This window comes from Danio rerio, chromosome 8 (assembly GCF_049306965.1).
Source record: "Danio rerio strain Tuebingen ecotype United States chromosome 8, GRCz12tu, whole genome shotgun sequence".
In the NCBI taxonomy this organism is placed as follows: Eukaryota; Metazoa; Chordata; class Actinopteri; order Cypriniformes; family Danionidae; genus Danio; species Danio rerio.
This window is the reverse complement of record NC_133183.1, coordinates 43,975,108-43,998,170: the sequence shown is the minus strand read 5'-3', so window position 1 is coordinate 43,998,170 and position 23,063 is coordinate 43,975,108. Positions and strand designations below refer to the sequence as shown.

Here is a 23,063-nt window from a genome sequence, read left to right as displayed (position 1 = left end):
CTTTTCACAATAGACTATTGGGACTTCCAATGTGCTGAAAGTGCCATCTTCGAAATCATCAAAACTAGTTTTCAAATGAGCACTATCCTAACAATAAAAAAATGCACATTTGGAATCGAAACAACTACAGATGTTATAATATTAAAAAAACAAAAGACCACCATAATTTTAAACATCTTTCATAACTGTTTATTTACACACTAAAATATACTTAGAACACACTTTTTCATATGTCAAAAATGTCCTCAGAATAACATTTTACATCATTATTATAAAAAAAATCTGTCCTCTTTTAACCCAAATTTTGGTTTAAAAAAATGGACAAACCCAATTAGTTGGGTTTCATTGTTTTTTTTTTTTTTTTATTGTTTAATTTTGTCAATATTTTGACACAAATTTTGGTTGAAACAAGCATTTTTTTAAAGAGTTACATTTAATGTTGCTATGCTTTTAATGTTTAGTTTTGATGCAATAACTAGCATATAAAGTCTCTAAATACATGCCTGTGCATTCACAGTAAATGTTAACCCTATTTCAAAGATAAGGAGAAATGTAAATGAAATAAAAATACTTAAACGTGGTGAAAATAGCACAAAACCAATTGAATTTTATAGAAATGTAAACTATAATATATATATATATATATATATATATATATATATATATATATATATATATATATATATATATATATATATATATATATATATATATATCAGTTGTATTGTAAATAACACAGCCTAAATCCCCTGAAGGATTATGTTCAGTTCACACTTAAATATACTGTTTCAAAATATATTATTTTTGTGATGAGTGATAAAAAAGTAAAGCTAAAGTGCACTTCTTTTTTCTAAATGAAAGCTGTAATCTGTCATTGATATGACCTATGGTTTGTGTTAAAGTTAAAACAATACGACTTTCAGAATAGCAGAAAACCAAGCGCTTGTCAGACAGCTCGTGCAAAGCCAATGCGATTGTTTCCCCGATCAAACTCTGTGTAGTACCGAGCTATGAAGTTTGCCCCCAGTATCCAGACAGGACCAGTAGGGGGTGGCACATCCAATGCTTTGAACGTGACAGTACAAATGTCCTCCCCGAACTCTGACTGCTGTAGGGTAGAACAAAAGAAGAGAAAGAGACATTAACAGAGCGAAGGCAAATACCATATGTGTGTCATTGACTGATGAATCTCAAAACAGATGCTACACTTGAGAAGGCATCTGGAAAACAATATGCAAATACAAGATGAGGCATTTTATTTTTAATGAAAAGAGTCATTGCACTAACTGAAATAGATCCCAGACTTCTATGCTTTACAAAAGGCCACTTTTCAGTACAGAATCGGCAATTGTATTTTTGTAATGAAACAACACTTTAGTATAGAGCTGAATTAGAGCCTTTTTGAAACTTATAAAATTGTTCACAGTGAAACACTAAAATGATAATAAAACAAGTGAACACCTTGACATCTTGAAATTACAATTGATAAATGATTTTATTTTTTTTCTTTAATTTTTGGAAATAAAAGAGGAGGCTGTTAACAAGTGGCTAAATCTAATGAAAGAACTGACTTAAATGTAAATAATTCTACTTCCAAATTACAAAAAAATAATAAAGGCATTGTTAAGGTACTATACAAGTGTGCACCTTAAAAAATTCTTTCAAGGGCATTTTTAGAAAGTGTAATGCCATATTTATAGATTGTATATTCTTTGATTAAGACTCTGGAAGTCAGTGAAGAAGAGCAGTAAAAACCACAAGAGGAACCACATGGAAACACAAGCCAAAAAGCAGTGTCACACCTCTTTTTTCTTCTTCTTCTGTTTATTGATGAGTTAAATTCTTTGTATAGATTGTGTCCTATTGATGAATGTATTATGATTTTGATCCTAAATTATTTTCATAGAACCTTTTATGGATCAAACAGAAAACTGTTTGTTAGATCCTAATTATATCTTAAATTAACGATTATTTAGATATATGTTAGCTTTTACATTTGTTATTGGGTGAGATATGTTTAGAATAAAATTATGTAAACAATGCATCAAATAAAAAACATATTGTAAAAATAATAATAACAATTAATTGCAGATCCACCATGTGAAATAACAAAAGAAAGTATAAATATATATTAATTTATAATAGTGTTATAATATATTACATCAAATTTAAATAAAACATTTTTAATTATTATTTATAATGAATTATAATTATTAGTTGTTTGGCTCACTTCTGTGTTTTTAAAGTGCTCTATAAATAAAGTTTGACTTGACTGCCTTGACTGATTTATATTAAGAAATATTAATATGTATTTAGAAACATATATATAATTAGATAGCACTGTTGCCTCACAACAAGAAGGTTGGTGGTTTGAGTCCCGGCTGGGCCAGGTAGGGATTGATGATACCACCTCTAACTAATCATATGTGTTGGCTTAAAGTAGCTGCGCAGACCACTGATCTTTAATACAGAGCATTATGGCGAGATCTGCCTCTTTTAGTAAGGGAGAAACATAAAACTTTGTCACTTTTCCACATATTAAGTGGATTATATTTATTATTTGTCAGACACATCAGGGGGTTTTAGCACCAGCAAAATACCTAAAGCCTTCGGTAAGTGTGTGTGCATTACATAAAAGTCCTTACCCAGAGAATATAGTCCTCATCTGTGAGTGAATATTCCTGACCACCAAGATGAAATGCAACAGTGGGCAACAACCTGACCACATTACAGCTCACTGTATACTGAAAATACAACAAAAAAGAGAGAAAAGGTGAATGATAGCCTAAAAGCCACACAAGGAACACATTGTACTGCACCATTTGGCAAAACTGACACCAAACTTCACACTTAAAAGAAACAAACACTTTTCTACACTGAAAATTAACCACATTGACGATAGAAGAAAAAACAACATCAGCTTTCAATCATTCCATTCGCTCTTCAGACGTTATTTATGAAACTCAGCCAAACATGATAGACCAAAGCAGCTGTTCCCATGGAGTTGTGCAACAGGAAAAGGAAACAGAACAATAAGAAACAGGTTTTAATGCTCATATCATCTGGCATTGGCTGTAGAAGTATTGTTTAATGATATCAATGGTATATAAGATGTAAATGGAAGGACGTGATTCATCTATTTGCGCTGACTTGCGTTAATACTGACTTCAACTCTTATCAATCAGTTGGCACTCCTAAATGTTTTAAAAGATCCCTTGTATACTGGAACACACTTTCATTTTTTATGACTCTGGAGACGTTTGATAGCTTGCCACTGCTGCTAAGATTTAGAGATATCATAATATTGTTTTTAAGTCTTAAATTTTGGCTTCTTCAGTTTTTATAGTTTCTAAAGTTAGGCAGTGGATTCATAATTTATGTGCAGAATGAAACGTTCCCTGGTTTAATGGCTTATTCTCTCTAACCCATTTTCAAATTATTAGCAGATTATATGTACGCTCTTGCATGAAGACCGATTTTTAGGGAATGTCTGTAACCTTAGGTAAGCAGAATTTACCCCTCCTTCTGCCAGTTCAACGGCTCCAATTGTTTTCATCAGAATCGAGATGGAGGAAGCGGGGCCTGTGATGTAGGAGGAGCCTGTATCAATCACAGCAGTACAGCCATCCTTGCAAAACAGGATATCTGCCCCAACCGACACCCTGTAGAGAAACAATGTATCATTGAGGTTATTCAAACAGATTCTCATTTTAAAATCTAATATTATGTGCTATTATTGGATTAAAAATGAAGAACTACAGAAATAGAAAGCAAAAGGTTAGATAGTGGTTAGATGCATCCACAACTGGTACCTGTATCATGATGATGGCTGAACAAACTCATGATTACAGGGTTGAGGCTGATTTATTCTTTGTATCAGCCTTCACACAGTTGCATACCCTTCACCGTGGCTGACGCACACCTCTCAGAAAATGTAACTACACATCGCAACAACACGTATCACAAGCTCTGTGATTGGTTGGCTTGGTAGCACTAACAAGCATGGGTGTGCTGACAGTCACGAGCCTGATTGTTACCAAGCATTGAGTCCTGTGTGAGCTCCAAATGGAAACTTTTGTTTTGTGTTTCCCAATTGATTTAAGATGTTGCACGTCTGCTGAATCCTGCCTCTAGTTTTAGCTACTAGCGTTCAGAAAAAAAGAAAAACACCTGCGAAGAAACTCAACACAGAGGAACAATAAAACCTACTGCCAGTTGGTGTTTCAGGAGTGTTATTGCAGAGCGACACAAACAGCATGCAGAAGTATAAATAAAAGGCAGATGCCGTGGGTCACACCAATCTCTCAACAAAGAAATTGACAAAACCAAATCAGTGCAGTTCAGCTTTATTGGTACCATGACTAATTGTTAACTTTCTCTGTTAATCCGGGCTTTGATCCTGATTTTATACGCGTGTGCACATAAAGGTGGGATATCAATAGCAAGCAGCCAATCGCATGCCTGTTTTTTTTGTCACTGATAAACTTCGGGTGAAAGGTTAATGTCACTTTTTTCAATGTCACAAGGTTCCTTTTCATTCATTCATTCATTTTCTTGTCGGCTTAGTCCCTTTGTTAATCCGGGGTCGCCACAGCGGATTGAACCGTCAACTTATCCAGCAAGTTTTTACGCAGCGGAGTCCCTTCCAGCCGCAAACCATCTCTGGGAAACATCCACACACACATTCACACACTACGGACAATTTAGCCTACCCAATTCACCTGCACCGCATGTCTTTGGACTGTGGGGGAAACCGGAACACCCGGAGGAAATCCACGCGAATGCAGGTAGAACATGCAAACTCCACACAGAAACGCCAACTGAGCCAAGGCTCGAATCAGTGATCCAGCGACCTTCTTGATGTGAGGCCACAGGTTCCTTTTATAGCACTGATGTAATTTATTGAAACTTTAATCAAGTTTATTATATAGCGTAAACTAAAAATGATAGACTCATTCAAATGCAAGCACCATCAGGAGTAGCAGGCAAGCGCAGAAACTCCATTGAAAATTCTGTAGATTAAGGTGTATGCATGAAGGCTGATTTATACTTCTGCGTTGAGTGGTCAGTGTGACCCACAGTGCCTGTGTTGCTTGTAGCCATGCCTTTGCATCTTTACGCTGTTTGTGTCGCTCTGCAATGACACTTCCGAAATGCCAGCTGGCAGTAAATTTTCATGTTCTTCTGTTTTGAGTTTCTTTGTGGGTGTTTGTTTTTTTTTATAAACGCTACAATTGCTCAAACTCTCTCAATCAGGGGCTGGAACTGGCAAACATGCAACAACTTTAATAATAAGGTAAAAAAAAATAAAAATCTCCAACAATTGCTCTATCGGGCTCGCGATTTTCAGCACAGCCACGCAGCGCCATGCATTTTAAAATTCTAAACATAGATTTCTATAGGGGTACGCACATTAGCGCCACAAGTCGGCGGCTGTCTGTGGTGCCCAGCTACAACTCAGGACACTGTTCATATTTCTGCCGCACCACAGAGCGCCATCTGAATAGTTTAATTTTAAATAACATGCGAATGTGCACGTCTGGTTCTGGTGACCTTCCCCTGAGCAGGTTAGCCATGCAGTATAATACCACAGTGACATGGAGCAAATTGCACTCAACAGAGGTAGTGACATCACTGTGAGGGGTAGGGTTAGAGCTTGGGTTAGGTGTGTGCATTAAAAGCATAGCATGCAGTCTCAGCTCGAATGTGCAACCAGTCTGCATCAAGACCTTTCTCACAGTTTCATGCCCTTAGCCATGAGGATCTGCATGTGTGGGCAAGTTTAGTCTTGATATAAAACTCTGACTGTTGCTTGTCGTCAACTCTTAGCCCCTAATTAGCTGGTTCATGTGAGTTTGATTAAGGCTAGAGGCAAATTTGCAAAACTGTGAACTTGCCGACTCTTGTTTTGTGGGAATACTCAACCCAGTTCTGTCAGCTGGCCAGCCTAGATCCATCCCTGTCATTTGGTCTGGCCAAGCGTGTGAGTTTCTACAGTTGTATGATTAGAAGCTGGTTCTAGACCATAAATGTCACACTGACTCTGACTAGCGGTGCTACATCATCTTGGTCCTTAAATTGATAACTGTACCTCAGCCCATTGATTAATTTATTTAAACACAAATAATTAGTATTTTATTGTGGCTGGAAAGGCATCCTATGTGTGAAACATATGCTGTATAAGTTGGTGGTTCATTCCACTGTGGAGTCCCCTTATAAAAAAGGGACTAAGCCGAAGGAAAATGAAAGAATGAATGAATGAATTAATACTTTATTATGTTAGTTTCAAACTATTTATGCCCAACAGACATGCTCTTGCAAGGCCCATGATGATGCATTTGCAAGCACAATAGACCCTTCCCAGCACTCATCAAATTTAAACAGATCTGCGCTTGGTAGCGCTTGGTAGACGAGTCTGGGCGGGACCGAAAGCCGCGCGAATGGCGCGACCCCGATAGTGCGATTGTTTACAAGTGTGGAGTCTTGTGAAGTAGCTCCGGATGGAAAGTTTTGTTTTGTGTTTACCTCATAGTTAAAGTTGTTGTACGTCCGCTGGTTCCTGCCTCAAAATGAGCAAGTTTGTGTCACTTGTACATTCAGGAAGTGTTCAGAAAAAACAAAACATCAGCGAAGAAACTCGCTGAAGAAACTGCCCACTAGCGCTTCAGAAGTGTTAATGTAGACCAACAGAGACAGCGCGCAGAAGTGTAAATGCACAGCTACGCGCGTTGCATGCGCCGTGGGTTATGCCGGTCACTTGACGCAGAAGTATAAACCAGGCTATAGTCTACAAATAAAGATGACTTGACTAATATAGTGGAAGCAGCTCTTGCTAGACAACACAACTGCTTACATAACCAGCATGTTATGTTAGTCAGCATTTTATACTGATATTTGTAATGTAATGCATATTTATATAGCACATTTATCATGTATTGCCACATACACAAAGCGCTTTACAATCATGAGGGGGGTCTCTCAACACCCCCACCAGTGTGCAGCATCCACTTAGATGATGCGACGGCCACCACAAGATATGGGGTAGTGCACTCACCACACACTAGCTATTGGTGGAGTGAAGAGACAGTAATTAAGCCAATTTGGTGGATGGGGATGATTGGGAGGCCATGATGGGTAAGGGCTTATGGAGGGAGTTTGACCAGGACCCTTGGGTTACACTTCTAGTCCTTATGAGAAGTTCCATTGGATTTTTAATGACCACAGTCATGAACCTTGGTTAGACATCCCATCGGAAAGACAGCCCTCTATGACAGTATAGTGTCCCTTTCACTTTACAGACACATTTAGACTAGGGATTGGGTTGAGCACCACCTGCTGACCTCACTATCACCACTTCCAACAGCAACCTAGTTTTCCCATGTGGTCTTCCATCCAGATGCTAACCAGGCACTGCCCTGCTTAGCTTCAGTGAGTAATTGGTCTTGGGCTACAGGGTTAAATGGCTGTGGCTGGGGTTTGGCAGGTTTTCGAGGACACTTCTAGTAATTGAAAATGTGTCAATTTGCCCTACTTGTAATATTCACATTTCTTTTGCTTCTTACCCAAGATGCTTTGCATAAATTATAAGATGCTTTGTTTTAGCAACTCAAAATTAGAATTGCTTTCTTCTTTCTACATAAAAAATACTACTAAATAATACATAATAAAAAGGCCATTTTTGAGATGGCATTGGCTTTAGAGTACAATATATAATGTTACCGTATGTTTTTCGCCAGCTGTTTTCAATGGACATCCAGCTGTTTTGTTTTGTTTGTTTTTTTGCCATAATTGGCTCAATTACACAAAATATTCACATCAGTTGGTGATTATACAACTGTGAAGCATAATTGACTGCATATTGAGTTCGAAAATAGGTCTGGTAAGTGATGTCATTTTGGTTGTGGAAAAATTAGATACATTCATGTTAAAGCAGTGACTAAATCAGCATACAGTACTATTATCTCAAAAACATTGCAAGAATTAGATGTGAGGACTTAGAGAAACTTGTTCATGCTTTTATCAGCAGCAGGATGGATTACTGTAATGGACTCATCACTGGCCTTCCCAAAAAGACAGTGAGCAGTTGCAGCTCATCCAGAACGCTGCTGCCAGGATTCTGACCAGAACCTCAGGTCTCAGGTCTTTACACTGACTCCCAGTTACACTCAGAGTAAATTTTAAAGTATTACTACTTGTCTATAAATCACTAAATGACCTAGGACAGGGCTATTTAATTAGTATGTCATGGGGGCCGGTTCATGAAAAGCATCCCAAACGAAGGGCCGGAGAGATATGAGTGATGACACAACAGCATATAAGGGCCCACATGCTGTTTATTTTTGCTCCTTAAGACAGCCTCGTTAGCTTTTTCTACATTAAAATGCTAATATATTGTATTTTGAAACTACATAATATCAGTGCATTGTACAATAGACTTTTTTTTTACAAACATTCAAATGTATTTCAGAGCACAACAAAAGCAGTGCATTGCTGAAAGAGGCTTCTTCTACATTCAGACACAGTCATATGTTATGTTTTGAACTGCATAACAATTAGGGATGCAACAATTATAGATTTTGGTTGTACAATTATATTGTGGGAAGAATAATCATGCTTTCACTGTTATCACGTCTAATGTAAATTCAAGCTTTATATTAGATAAGTAGCTATTTAGATTAACTGTTGTTGTTATCTGCATTCTTGCATACATAATCACTTTAATAATAATTTGTGTAACATATCTTTTGTTTACATTGCACTGAAAGATCACGCACAACTGTGCGTGAGATGTTTCACCGTGAGATGTTTTTTACTGCGTGCGCCCTGAAAGACGCAAGAGTGTCGCTCTGATGGCACCCGCATATTGTTATATAATCTTACATTAGAAATAACAAACTTGCAAGCGGAAAAGACGTGATATGGGAACGGCCGCTGCTATAGTTAATCCTGTGGGCGTGCGTATTAGCCTCGGTGTACTTCAAACTTAAAATAAGCGCACAGGCAACTTGGCATTCTGTAGCGGTTTCGTTTCATTCCGTGCAACAGTAATGTGGCTTAGAGAAGACTTTACTATTTATAAACTATGAATAATTAAAGAGCAGTTAATAGTGAAATCGTCTAATCGTTACATCCTTATTAATGATATCAGTGCATTGTACAAATAGCCTTTTCTACAAATATGTTTTCGGCTGCCCGCACCACTCGCTTATGGTGACTCACGCTCTGTGCAGCCTTTAACTGCAGCTTGTGCTGTTATTGAACAGACGCACGTAACTTCATAACTATAGCGGCCGTTTGTCGACTGAACTAAATTTATTTTTGATGTCTTGGTCACACTGTTTGGAGGGCCAGAACAAAGTGCCTCGGGGGCCGGATTTGGCCCACGGGGAGCCAATTGCCCCCCAGACCTAGGACCTCAAATACATTACATATATTCTCACTGAATGCAAACCTTATAGATCACTCAGATCACTAGGACGAAATTAAGATAGAAATTCTAAGGGTTTAGTCAAAGCAGGGCTAATCTACCTTCAGCTACTGCGCCCCCTGCTGCTGGAATCAGCTTCCAGAAATGATCAGATGTGCTCCAATATTGAGCACATTCAAATCAAGACTGAAACACGTTTCGCTGTGCCTTTACTGAATGAGCACTGTGCTACGTCAAACAGATCGCACTATTAGGTCTATTTTTTTTCTTTTTCATTCTTTTAAAACCTTTTTAAACACATTTTAATCTGTTTTTGTTCATTTTTATTCTTTGTTTTTATTTTCGTATACTTGTCTCTTTTATTCCTGTTTATGTAAAGCACTTTGAATATCCACTGTGTATGAAATGTGCTATATGAATAAGCTTGCTTCGCCTTGCCTTGCCTTATAGAGGTCCCATTATTCTCCTCACAGTTCATCCATAAGGTATTAAAAGGCAATTTCTTAGAATTTCACCATGAATAACTCTTTGAGTCTTTCTGCAGCAATAATGCAGGCAAGTGTTCTTGAATATTGCTGTACTGTAAAGCTAAAACGAAGCTAAAATAATCTGGAGAAACAAAATGCAAAAAACTTTGGCCACAACTAGGCTTGTACTACTAATGGTACATCCAATAGCAAGCGTATTGTAATGATATTTTAATGATGTGTAGAAACAAAGCACAAACCCAAACACATATGTCACTTGGTTTACACTATGTACTGTAAATGGATTATATTATTAATTGAAGTGATATGTTTCAGTTAGGTTAAATGGAAGTCACCCAAACCACAAGTGCAACCCATAATTTAAAATGCAGTAGTCACATGCAGATATTGAAGAAGTAATATGGAAAAAGTTTGGCACCTTTTTGGGGCCTTGTGTCAGTTTTTTCAAGCTTAAAAGCTCTTCACAGAAAATGTATGGAAATGGACATCTAACACTGTAAACTTCAAAAGTATGTCTTGTATTTCAAGAAAAAAAAAATAGTAATGCAGATTTAGAACGACATAAGCGTGGACACATGATTGATTTTCGGGTCAGCTGTTTCTTTAAAGGACAGAGTAAGGACCTCTCTGGAAACGGTTTGAGTTTCTGGTCAAAATTAAAAACGGATGGCTACCGGAGATCTTGCATTAACTGATATAGGATATCTATTACAAGCAGAAGTATTTGTGAAAAGCGTGATGCAAAGCAGATGTGGAATGTCAGAAAGAAATCATTATTGTTTTGTGTAATTGATGATGATTATATTCGTACCCTTTCATGATGACCTCCCACTTGCCTTGCTCTTTGGTGTTTATATAATGGAAAGGTCCAGTGTGGTAATTCGGATCTGTGCCCCCCAGCACCAGCTCTCCACCAGGGATATGTGTTGGGTCCCTTATAGATACAGACAAAAATAAATGTTTTAGTATACGTCTGGCTTGCAACCAGGTATTTTTTAATGATTTATTAGTACATGTACGCATTAAGCACATTTAAAATTGAGCTTTTCAAATATGCTCTGCTTGAAATGTTACTATAGAATTACATAAAAACAATTCTATAGTATGTTAAATTATGTAATTTTTATAGCTTTACCTTATGCTCTTCACAGCAGCATTTAATTAAAAAAAATCAATCTATTAAGTTGTAATTATAGTTAAAAGTTGTTTTTTTTTTTTTTTTTTTATTTAAGGCAGTAATTTGCCCAGTCTTTAGAATTCTAAAATGTCTAAAATATCATAATAATAATTATTAGCAATTTTGAAAGCAATTACGGCGATCAATAGTTTATTTGAAACATTTAGAATATTGAGGATTAAAGGAATATTTAAATTTGAATTTATTTTATTTAACAGGTACAATGCTCATTAATAAAAAGTAAAACTGTAAATAAGCCAGAGTTAGCCACAAAGGCTAATTTTCATCTGTTCCCCCCTGCTAGATTTTAAAAGGCAATCTAAAATCAAAATACACATCATTATACAAAAACAGTAAACTTACAAATGACAAAGAGATATGTAATGATAATTTCTTATAATTGTAGACAAAAGAATTACACATGATTACAAACTTGATTTTTAGCCATTTCTTTAACTTGTATTTAAAAGTTGAATAATTATATTAGTTTAAAAAACATATTCAAAAATTTTATTTAAAAAAAACTGATTATTTAATAATATTTTGTAACAATGTAAACGTCCTCTAATATATCATTATTGAACAACTTATTGCAACTAAAATAATAAATGATAAAATTCTGAATTATTCAGAATACAAATTAATACAAAATATTTAGTGTCTTATGTTAGTGTCAATTTCAAGACTAATAGTTGTCAAAAAATGTTAAGAAATTCTACTTTATACTGAGATGATAACAGTATCCTTTTCAAAACTTGCACAAAGACTAATTTTACTAGGTTGCATTTCAGGCCCCCAGAATGCTGTTGTATACATAAATGGCCCATATTCATAAAAAGTTTTACCTTTTTAAGTAAAGTCCCTGTGAATTCAAAAAGTATTCAGATGTTTGTATCAGTGCGTTAGTCTTAAGGATATATGTAATCCAGTGTATCCAAAACAGCGACAGAATTTGCATTTGCAGTTTGTCCCTTCCACCTGTAAATATATCAAGTTTTTTTTTTTTTTATGTCACCTCATACTTTAGTTACTAATCATATCTTCTGACTAATGATTAATTCAGATGGATTGGTACTGTTTAGTCTTCAGTAAACCATTCGATTCTATAGAAAATAATTTCAAATTTTATACCCTAAAACTATTTGGATTTGGCAGAACTTTTATAGATACTACAAATATGTTTTATAAAGATATCAGCAGCACATTGATTGATAATTTTGATACCTCAAGGTGGTTAAAAATTTATCGTTCAATGTTTATCGAAGAATTAGGGGCTGCCCAATCACCTCATTTTTATTTATTTTTTGCCAGAGTTACTTTGGCTAAGAATTAACCAAGATCATGATTTAAAATGAATTTTATTTTTGATAGGGAGATTAAAATTGAAAAACCTGTTTATTTTCATTAGAAGTTCTAGTAAATTGAAACTGTCAATCCAGTTTTCAGAGTTGAAGTTCAGTTTAGTTCAGTTCAGTGTGGTTTAATTTTCACTGCTGAATTCCAATCACTGAAGAGCAATCTATTGATGCACAGCTCTCCAAGTCTCAAACCAAGCAAGCCAGTGGTGACAGTGGCAATGAATTCAGCAATTGACGAAAGTAAAGGAAAAAAAACTTGAGAGAAACCAGGCTCAGTTGGGCAAGACCAAACTTCTTGTGCAGAGCTGCAGCCTAGGCGCCGGAACCTAGAGAACGCTGGACGTCCATCGTGAAGGTGTCCATTATTTTTTCATGAGACCACATTTTTCTGATAAAATTAGCTAAATATATCTTTAATGCATGGCTTCAGAGAGATCTTTCTCTATATATGGAATAGTTCTATCTAAGGCGAAAGGCTTCTCTCGCTTTGTATACTCTTTCTTTGTTTATTGTTTAAAGCTATAAAGGAAATTAATATTTTTGAGTTTCATCTGGAAAAAATACACCTTATAAACTAAAAGAAAAAAAAGAAATGCTTTCTAACCCTAAGAGCAAAGGAGGCTTGGATTTTCGGAATTTCGAAAATACTGTGAAAACCTTTCAAGTAAACTGGTTGAAAAGATGCCTTGCAAATCCAGTATCAAAGTGTTTTTTCATTTCTAATACTATATTTAATAGTCTTGGTGTTCTATACATTTTTTACTGAAAAGTAATTTCCTGCCTGGCAAGTTACTTGTTTCTTTATCCAACTTTCATCAGCAATGTCTTCTTTAGCGGAAAATCAGATTTGATGGCTTCTCCTCGACAGAATATTTCTTTGAAATAATTCCGACCTAATTATGACAGAAAATAAAGTTTATAACAAAAATAAAGTTTTTTTTCTCTCTAGGTGGTTTAATAATCATTTCAGTTGTATTTTTATCTGTGTTCAATGATGTTGGCAAGCTATGAGCAATTCATGAATCTCTGTAACTTTCCAACCCCATAGAAGCTAATTCAACCAGTTTAAAACAGTTAGTTAAAAATTATATTTTGTTTAATAAAGCTAACGGTGATTATACAGCTCTACATTTAGGTGGGTAACACTTTATTTTGATGGTCCATTTGAGTATTAGTAGACTGTTTGCTTAATATTGTTTGATGCTGTTCCTTCAACAGACATTTACCTGACTATAAGAAACTTTGCAAGTGCATGTCAACTTACACTAACCCTAACCCCAACCTAACAGTCTACTTATAATCTAATAAGAATTAGCTGCAATTTAATTTAATTTAAAAAAATGGACCATCAAAATAAAGTGTGACCATTAAGTGTTATTGATATTTTAGATTGGAAGTGTAATAACAGCCACATTTGCTAATTATTTGGACTGAAAAGAATAACCCCCAGATATGAATTCTTCTGGGGGTTTTTTATATGTAAGCGCGGAAAGCATTTTCTAATAAGGTTTTTAATTAATAATGAATAAAGATGAGATTCATATTAACATTTTTTTTCACAAAATGTATTCTGTTAATTTATCCATTTAGCATGCTACAGTTGATTTGGTCATTTGCCATTAGTTCCCTATTAGTTTTTTGAACGTGGTGTTGCAAACAGATTTTGTGTTAAGTTAAGCTCTCATATTTTTAGGTTTAAAAATGTGACTGTCACAGTGACCTGCGATCCAGCCTGTGCAGATTACTGGTATACACACAGATCACTAACGGACTACAAATCCGATATTTCAAGAACTACAAGTTTCAGTCAAGCACCACACACACACACACACACACACACACACACACACACACACACCGGTTCCTGATCCCATTTGATTACTCAAACAGCTGAAGCTGCACAAGACTGATTAGTTGGATTATTTAAACAGCACACAAACACGCATACTTTGCTGAGTCTTGTTAAACCAAATAGTGAACATTACGACGCGTTTTCATTTTCTTGCCTTCTGTGTTTTGCTTTGTTTGTTTACATGGCTCGCTGCCTGTCTGTACTGACCATTTGCCTGCTAATTGACCATGACTCTGAATTGCCTATTTACATCTGTTTGCTCCTGTGTTGACTGTTGCTTGCCTGACCATTCCCTGCATAATAAACCCTGCATTTGGATCCGCACCTCCCTTGTGCATGACTTTACATTAGTGACACATTTTGTAATGTTTTTTGTCCTCAGAGATGTTTGTTTTATTATGAAATGCTAAATATTATCTGTTAAATTCATTGTAACTTATTTTAATATTTATTGCAAAATGTTTTATTTGTATATAAAAAAAATGGCTTAAATCTTTATTTTTTTATACACTACTTGACAAAAGTCTTGTTGCCTATCCAAATTTTATGAACAACAAATAATAACTTGACTTCTAGTTGGTCATTTGGCATTAGTAGTGGCTTATTTTAAAAGCAAAAGCCTCTCGAAAAAAAATATTTTAGCAAAATAAAATATGATCATGCCTTGATTTAAAAAAAAATTCATTAGGACAGTGAGGTCTGACTTGCTTAGACAAAAGTCTTGTCACTTAACAGAAATAATGTACAGTACAGAATATAAAGTAATGGTGCAGTGGAAAATGAATTAATATTTTGAATGACTTCCATGAGCTTGGACTGCTGCATCCATACATCTCTGCAATGACTCAAATAACTTATTAAAAAAAGTCATCTGGAATGGCAAAGAAAGCGTTCTTGCGTCCCTAAGTTCATCCAGACTCTTTAGATTTATCTTCTATGCCTTCTCCTTCATCCTACCTCAGACATGCTCAATAATGTTCATGTCTGATGACTGGGCTGGCTAGTCCTGGAGCACCTTGTCCTTCGTTGCTTTCAGGAACTTTAATGTGGTGGCTGAAATATGAGAAGGAGCGCTATCCTGCTGAAGAATTTGCCCTTTCCTGTGGTTTGTTATGTAATGGTCAACACACGTCTTGAAACCTCAGGCTGTTGATGTTGCCAACCACTATACCCATCTACAAGTGTTTGACTTTCTTGTTTTGTCTCTTAAACTTAAAAAGAACAAGAAAAGCACAAAATGTTTGACATACCTAATGATAACCTTTTTAAGGACAAGCTATAATCCCTTTTTGGGCTTTTCTTTGTTTTTGCCCTATGTAATAGCGTGATTCATGTAATTTTCTTTTTCTTTGTATTTTATTATTACACTTATAAAATAAAAAACTATGTTTTATCTCTCTATTCTTGCATGATTTTTTAAATAAATCTTCCGACCAATCAAATGCTCTATAGTATCTCACATGCCCCGCCACCTTCAAGACATTTTTCATTTGATGCTCTTGAGCTCAACCTCTCTCACTGGCATATCTGTCATAAAAACCACACACTATTGGCTGTTTTTTTTTTTTTTTTTTTTTTTTTAAGAGTGGAGGAGCTACCCTATCCTGCCCTGTCTTCATCTTTACATAGAAATTATGTCACAAATCGAACAAATCTGCACATTTTAAAGCACTTCACATGACCTTTAACCATTTCCTCTATCATGAAATTTGTCTGTCTCACTTTCTTTGCTACTATACATAAAGGCTGATGCTCACCTGCTGTAGTACACCGAGAAAACATTCTCTTTCAGAACATGCTGAGACATGATCCGATCAAACACAGGAGTAATTCCATCAATGGCCACATCTGGATAGCCCATTCCTAGCACTCCATCAAATTTGGCAAAGATGAAGGGGATTGCAGGAAGAGCTGTGGCTTCTGCAAAAACCTGCACCACTGGGATACCGCCCACCTAAAGAGGAGAGAGGTCAAGTCATTTCCTTTTTGTAATTATGGTTCTTGTCCTTACACACTATAAGCATTCCATCTGTATTGCAGGTCAAATATGGTGCATAAGAATCTGGACTTGGTTGTGCATAAATCTCGAAACTCTGTACGACTTGGCAATCTAGATGACTAACAATATATTTCGCTTGATCCGATGAACCATAAAAATACCATCCTAGTGCACGCATTCCATTAAAAATCATTTGATGAATCAAGATTTATAATAGAAAATCTGTGTGAAAATTGATTTGTGTTACTCACCACAACCACGTCCTCACTCAGAAAGCCCCGGACATTTCCAGAAGCATATTGGATGGAGAATCCTGTGCCGTTGAAAATATGTGTGAGGGATTTGGAAGCATCATATCTGTTGTGTGTGACTAAAAAAAAACAAATAAAGAAAGGAAGATGCAAATGTGCAATTGTTGGTTTAGTTTTTAGACATGTACACTGTAAAAAAAATGTATCTAAGTTGACAAATTTGAATTTAAATTTTCATATTTTGTGATTTGTATTTTTTTTCCTTGAAAAGTTAGAAACAGTGACTTTTAGTACCACACTGTAAACCCTAATGTTGTCTTTACTTAAACAATCAAGTAAAGTTGACAGAACATTACTTAAAATTTAGCATTTTGGTCTTGTCACATAAAAATATGAGTTAATTTAACTTATATGCAATGAAAATGCATACATTTAAGGTTTCACGTATAGTAAGCTCAAAATCAATATTAATCCTTTAAAAAAAAATAGGTCGTTTTCAATGCAGTCTTGACTCTAAAATTTTAACATGTGTAACCTTTTAACATTATCTTTTTTTAATCAGAAAACAAGGCTTTGTGTATATTTATTCACCATATTGGGAATAAATGGCTACTTATTTTTCTTTTATATATTTCTTCATAGTATATAATTACATACACAGACACTGAACTGAACAATTTAATCTACCAAACTGGCAAGTTAAATAAACTTAAATATGCAAGTTTTGGGAGGCTCCGTAACTCTATTAAATTGAGGCAACGAGTTTGCTCAATTAATTTCGCTCAGTCAACTTATTAGGGTTTTCAGTGCATATTTAATAAGTGATAGTTTGTCTGGGTTGGTGTATATTATGCTGCAAAAAAACTGGTAATAAGCTGCCAATACATTTTCTGTTATTTTACAAACTTAGTTCTCTATATATTATATCTTAAGCAATATCTTGTTTCTCAATATCTTGAGTTGAATTGTTAACATCAAAAGTCGACAGAGCAGAGATCAACATCCTATAATGCAATTCACAACAGTAAATAAATGGAAAACACAAAATATGGTGTATTTTTACAGTGTAGATAATATGTGACCCTGAAGAACAAAAACATTAGTCAAGTATCTTTTTTTTTAACTCATCTGATGTAATTATTATACATTATATAAGGCATTATACATCACCTGAAAGCTGAATAAATTAACATTTCCATAGTTACACAATTTATTCATGTTGTCGTAACACAAATTAAGTTCATTTCATTTTGTTGTCGGCTTAGTCCCTTTATTAATCCAGGGTCGCCACAGCCGAATGAACCGCCAACTTATCCAGCAAGTTTTTTACGCAGTGGATGCCCTTCCAGCCACAACCCTGTTGTTTCAGCTCATTTTAAATAAGTAGTTTGAACAAGCAGCAGAAATCTTTTTTTTTTTTTAATTGCAAGATAATTGGCTGAGATGCAACTATTCAAATTCCGAAAATCTAAATCTAAATATTTAGAATATTCTATTTAAAGCTTTTAAACTGAAGTGCTTAGCAGTGCATATTGCAAATAAATATTAGGTTTTGACATAATTTACAGTACACTGTAAACCTTGTCATTACTAAAGATTTTATTTACTGTAACTTGACATTACTTAAAATACCAAGTTTTGGTATCAAAACTGTTTAACCTAATCAATGGACAGGAAAAAAAATTTTGATTAATATTTTAAGTTCTCTAAACTTATATAATTTTTATTTCTTCAAACAATTCATCAAGTCTCTGTTTAAAATGATTGGTTGTGCTTGAAATTCTGCCTTGACAACCGCACTGCTTGGTCGATATATGTTATATGACATAAGGTCATCATTTTGCTTGTGAGGCTGAATTTTGCTGAAGCGCAGCAGGACAGTGGCACTACCTGAACCCATCTGACGAAAGAGAAAAGTTAGTAGATTCATTTATAAAGATGCAGGGTTGACATGGTGGTACAGTGGGTACCGCTGTCACCTCACAGCAAGAAGGTCGCTGGTTTGAGCCCCCGTTGGGTCAGTTGGCATTGCTGTGTGAAGTTTGCATGTTCTTCCAGTGTTTGTGTTGGTTTCCTCTGGGTGCCCTGGTTTCCCCTGGGTGCCCTGGTTTCCCCCACAAGTCCAAAGACATGCGCTATAGAGTAACTGAGTAAGCTAAATTGTCTGTAGTGTATGTGTGTCTATCCTCCACCAGGTTGGGGGTTGATGGTCGGGCTATCGACTTACCTCATAAAAATTGGATGTTATGAAACACCAACATGGTGCAGCTAAATATCAACTTCGATATAAATGGCGAGTGAGTAAGTAAATAATATAAAAGCTGAACAAATTAGAAGTTTCATCTATTAGCCATCTATACTTAAACATTTAAGTTAATTCAATGTAGAGAGCACATTTGGTCAACTCAGTTAATTGAGTTATCCATTTCCCATAACTTAAACAAACTAAGGGAATCATTTACCTCAAATCATTCAAGTAGTCTGAACTTATTAGAATTCACAGTGTGGGAAATATAAAAAAAAAAAAAAAAAATCTTCATGGAATATTATATTTACTTAAGACCCTAATTATTGTTTAAATACAAGATAAAATCTATCAGTTTGAACCATACAATATATAGCCAAATATAATTGTGTGACTGGTTTTGTGGTCCAGGGTCAAATTTTACAACAACTACTCTGTAAAAAATATTTATTAATTCATTTATTATTTTGTGATTCAAAAGTGTTTTCTATATTCACAAGTGTTTTATTTACGGTTGCTTTTATGTGAGCTGCATTATAAGATGTTGATTTCTGCTCAGTTGACTTTTAATGTTGAAAATTCAACTATGCACTTTAACAAAGTGACTTTTATTGACATTGTAGTAGTTAAAAAATGTGTAATGTGATGTAATGTGACAGAAATAATATATAGAGAAATAAGTCTGTAAAATAACAAAAAATCTACTAGCAGTTTATAACAAGTTTTTTTTAAGCCTAATATACAACACCAACAAAGACAATATATCAATTCAAACTATTAGAAATGATTATAAAGGTTACTTTTTTTTTTACTTTTCAAGGTTAAAAATTGTTGGAAAAAAGATTCCCATAATGCCAATATGGAAAATTGCTAATTTACAGATATTTTTTTATAGTAAGACTTACAGCAGGCTGTGTATAAAGGAGAACAACTGTGTGAGGGAACCCAGAGATTGGCAGAACCCGTGTCGAACACAACGTTGAACATCTGAGCTGGTGAACCAATGCTGATTTCACCAAAATATTGAGTCTGAAAAACAAGAAAACTGTAAATTACATGTACTGCATACAGGCGCTGAAAATGTATTTCTATCCAGTAATTACATCTAAGTAGTTGATCAGAGGTGTCGGAGCTGTGCCGTTTGTGGGTGATGGTTCTTGATATTTTGGCATAATCTCAGATAACACTTGAGCTGGTGTGACGCTCATTTCCTTGAGAGTTTCTCGTATGGAAGGCATTTTCTTCAGTTTTACCCTAGAGAGAAAGTTGTGTTGCTTTTATTTATTATTTTGTTTTTGGATATTTATATTTAAAAACATCAAGAATACAAAGTAGTGAAATATGATATCAGCCAACAACATGTAATGACTATTGATTTCAAGCATTCTTCAAAACACTATAAACCAAAAAAAAAAAAAAAAAGTCATACAGGTTTGGAGCAAGAAGGGGATGAGTAAATGTGTGAAAATGACAATTTTGTGTACAATTGTACTAAAATTTTAATTTTAGTACATTTTAGTATTTAAAAAAAAAACTTTCCCTTTAAATAGCATTTTGCTATCTATTTTGACATTTGAAAATTTAATACTGTCTCTAATTTAAATTTAAAAAACAAATTTCCATAAGTCATTTACATATTTGCAAAAGGTATTTAGCATATATTTGATATTTGCCAAAACATTTGCCATAAAAAAACTAAAATTGTTGATTAGCTGTTTATTTTTTCACATAATATAAAATATAAAGGTTTATTTTTAGTGCTGCACAATGATTAATCATGATTAGTCACATCCAAAATAAAGATTATATATATTCAAATAGATGTATAATTTTTATCATACATCACATACACACACACACACACACACACACACACACACACACACACACACACACACACACACATACATATTTATATATGTAAATATACATTGCTCAGCATAAATGAGTACATCGCCCTTTTAATTATTATTTTTGAGCCATTTCTCAGTGAGTATAGCCAATATTTTTGGCGCGTTTAAACAATAAAGTTTTATTAAACAGTTATATTCATTAAAAATAAAAGTTTGGTCTCCAAACATCTTAGAAAGATAATACATTTAAATTTTAAAGAGTTATTGCAAAAATAAAATTTCAAACTACAAAACCTCCAGTAAATTATTTATTTTATTTGTTTATCTAGTTTTTTTCCTTTTTATTAATTTTACACCAACATAGTTTTTTTGATGTACTAATTTCTGGTCTGTGATCTTACTTATTTTTTAGATGGTTCCAGTTTGAGCTTTGATACTGACAAATCTGTTATGCACAAATATATTATTGTAAAGCATCCTATGGAAAATATTAAGTTAAAAGTGTTCTAAACTTATTTATGCTGAGCACTGTATGCCTACAGTTTATATACATAATCAATACACATACAATATATAATGCAAATACAAAACTTTATTTTGGATGCAGTTAACTGCAGTTAATCTTTTCTTGTCCAAAATTTTAAATAAATAAAAAAATCTCTAAGCGCCCTTTTACTTTGCCTTACATTCCCCAGACCCCACTTGGAAAAAAAACTTACAGTAGTTAAGCAAGGAAAGATATTTAACAATGAGTAAAACAAATGTCCACCTGCACATGCAAAAAGACTTCAATGGTACATGATGTTTAAATAAGCTGCTCCTAAACTCCAGTCAGAACTCTAGCACTGCACATGTCTATCTTATTTTACATACAAGGGCCTGTTCATGGAGTGTCTGCTTACAAGCTTGTGATATAAATCAGGTGTGTTAAATAAGCAAGACATGCAAAATGTGCAGAGCAGAAGAGGCCCAGAAGTTGGCCCGCAGTTGGAAACTACTGCTTTAAACCATGTTACTGTTTTATCATTATATAGCTATTATTATGGACATACAGTACTGTACCATATTACATTCTTTGATTCATGAATAATTACTTTTGTGCCATGATAAAATACCAAAGTTATGAGAAAACAAACAGCAAAAATATAACCAAGCAGGATGTTGTTTTCCATTTAGGAGGAATATGTTCACTTACCTCCATAAGGCCTTTGTGCTGATCGCTGAGAGAGACAGAATAAGAAGAGTCAAGCAGTGGATTTTCATTCTCACTGATGGATCTATTCACTGTCCAGTTACTCCGGCCACACGTTTTATGCTTCAATGCTCTTATACCCACTTGTTCGTAAACTTCTCTTTTACTGCGCTTTATTTAAGAGACTTTCCTCCTTTCTGTGTTTTTATACTATTTCTCTTATATATGCTCAGTTTGACCTTGACACAAACCCTTAGCTTTCTCTGTCCTCTAGCCCACCCCACCACCCCTTTCCTTCTGATAAATGCTCCGTGAACAGAGTGACCTCTTGTTCCAGGGGAACACATCACACACTGTGATTTAAGACCACTTCAATTAATAAATTCGTTCTTGTGTGGCCTTAAAGAATGTTTTGGGAATGTTTAGGGACAAAAGAATGTTTAAAAATATTAAATTCATTCAATTGTAGTTGTTAATTTTGTTGTTGTGGTTGTAGTTGTTGATTTAAAAAAAGGAGTGAAAACTAAATATTTAACTATATAAAAAGTAGTACAGGTACATATCTGGGTGTCACGGTGGCACAGTGGGTAGAACAATCGCCTCATAGCAAAAAGGTCGCTTGTTCAAACCCTGGCTGGATCAGTTGTCATTTCTGTGTGGAGTTTGCATTTTCTCCCCATGTTTGTGTGGGTTTCCTCGAGGTGCTCCGGTTTCCGCTACAGTCCAAAGACATGAGCTCTAGGTGAATCGAATAAGCTAAATGTTCCATAGTGTATGTGTGTAAATACAAGAGTGTATGGGTGTTTCCCAGTGATGGGCTGTGGCTGGAAACCCATCTGCTGCGTAAAAAATTGGCTGGTGTTTCATTCCGCGGTGGCAACCCCTGATTTATAAAGGGACTACGCCAAAAAAGAAAATGAATGAATAAATGAGGTACATACAGTATTTTTAAATTCTCGCTGGTCACTTTATTACCGATTTAATGCTCCTTAAAGCTGCCATATATTCATTGTTGATATCAACATAGAAGGTATATGGCTTAAGTAGGTGCAAACATTATCCAAATATGGTTTTACAGATAGATTTTTCCTTTTTTAATTGGCCCTATATATGATATGGTTGGTTTTGACCATATTTGGAAGGGTTGTAAATGTTAATGAGCTCTACTTATGTTAGTGCGTGACCCTCACAGAGGAAAGTACTGTGAAATATACATGTGTA

The 23,063-nt window shown here is 34.8% G+C and overlaps 1 protein-coding gene across 2 annotated transcripts; it reads right to left on the bottom strand.

Moving 5' to 3' along the window:
* Positions 1 to 784: 784 nt before the first annotated feature.
* ren (renin) lies at positions 785 to 22,040 on the bottom strand. 2 transcript variants are annotated; one of them, NM_212860.1, is given in 9 exon segments: positions 785 to 1,108; positions 2,646 to 2,744; positions 3,518 to 3,662; positions 10,727 to 10,849; positions 16,060 to 16,256; positions 16,553 to 16,671; positions 19,703 to 19,826; positions 19,901 to 20,051; positions 21,846 to 21,951. In NM_212860.1, coding segments are annotated over 9 exon segments (1,188 nt in total). In that variant the 5' UTR covers positions 21,914 to 21,951; the 3' UTR covers positions 785 to 946.
* Between the last annotated feature and the right edge of the window lie 1,023 nt (positions 22,041 to 23,063).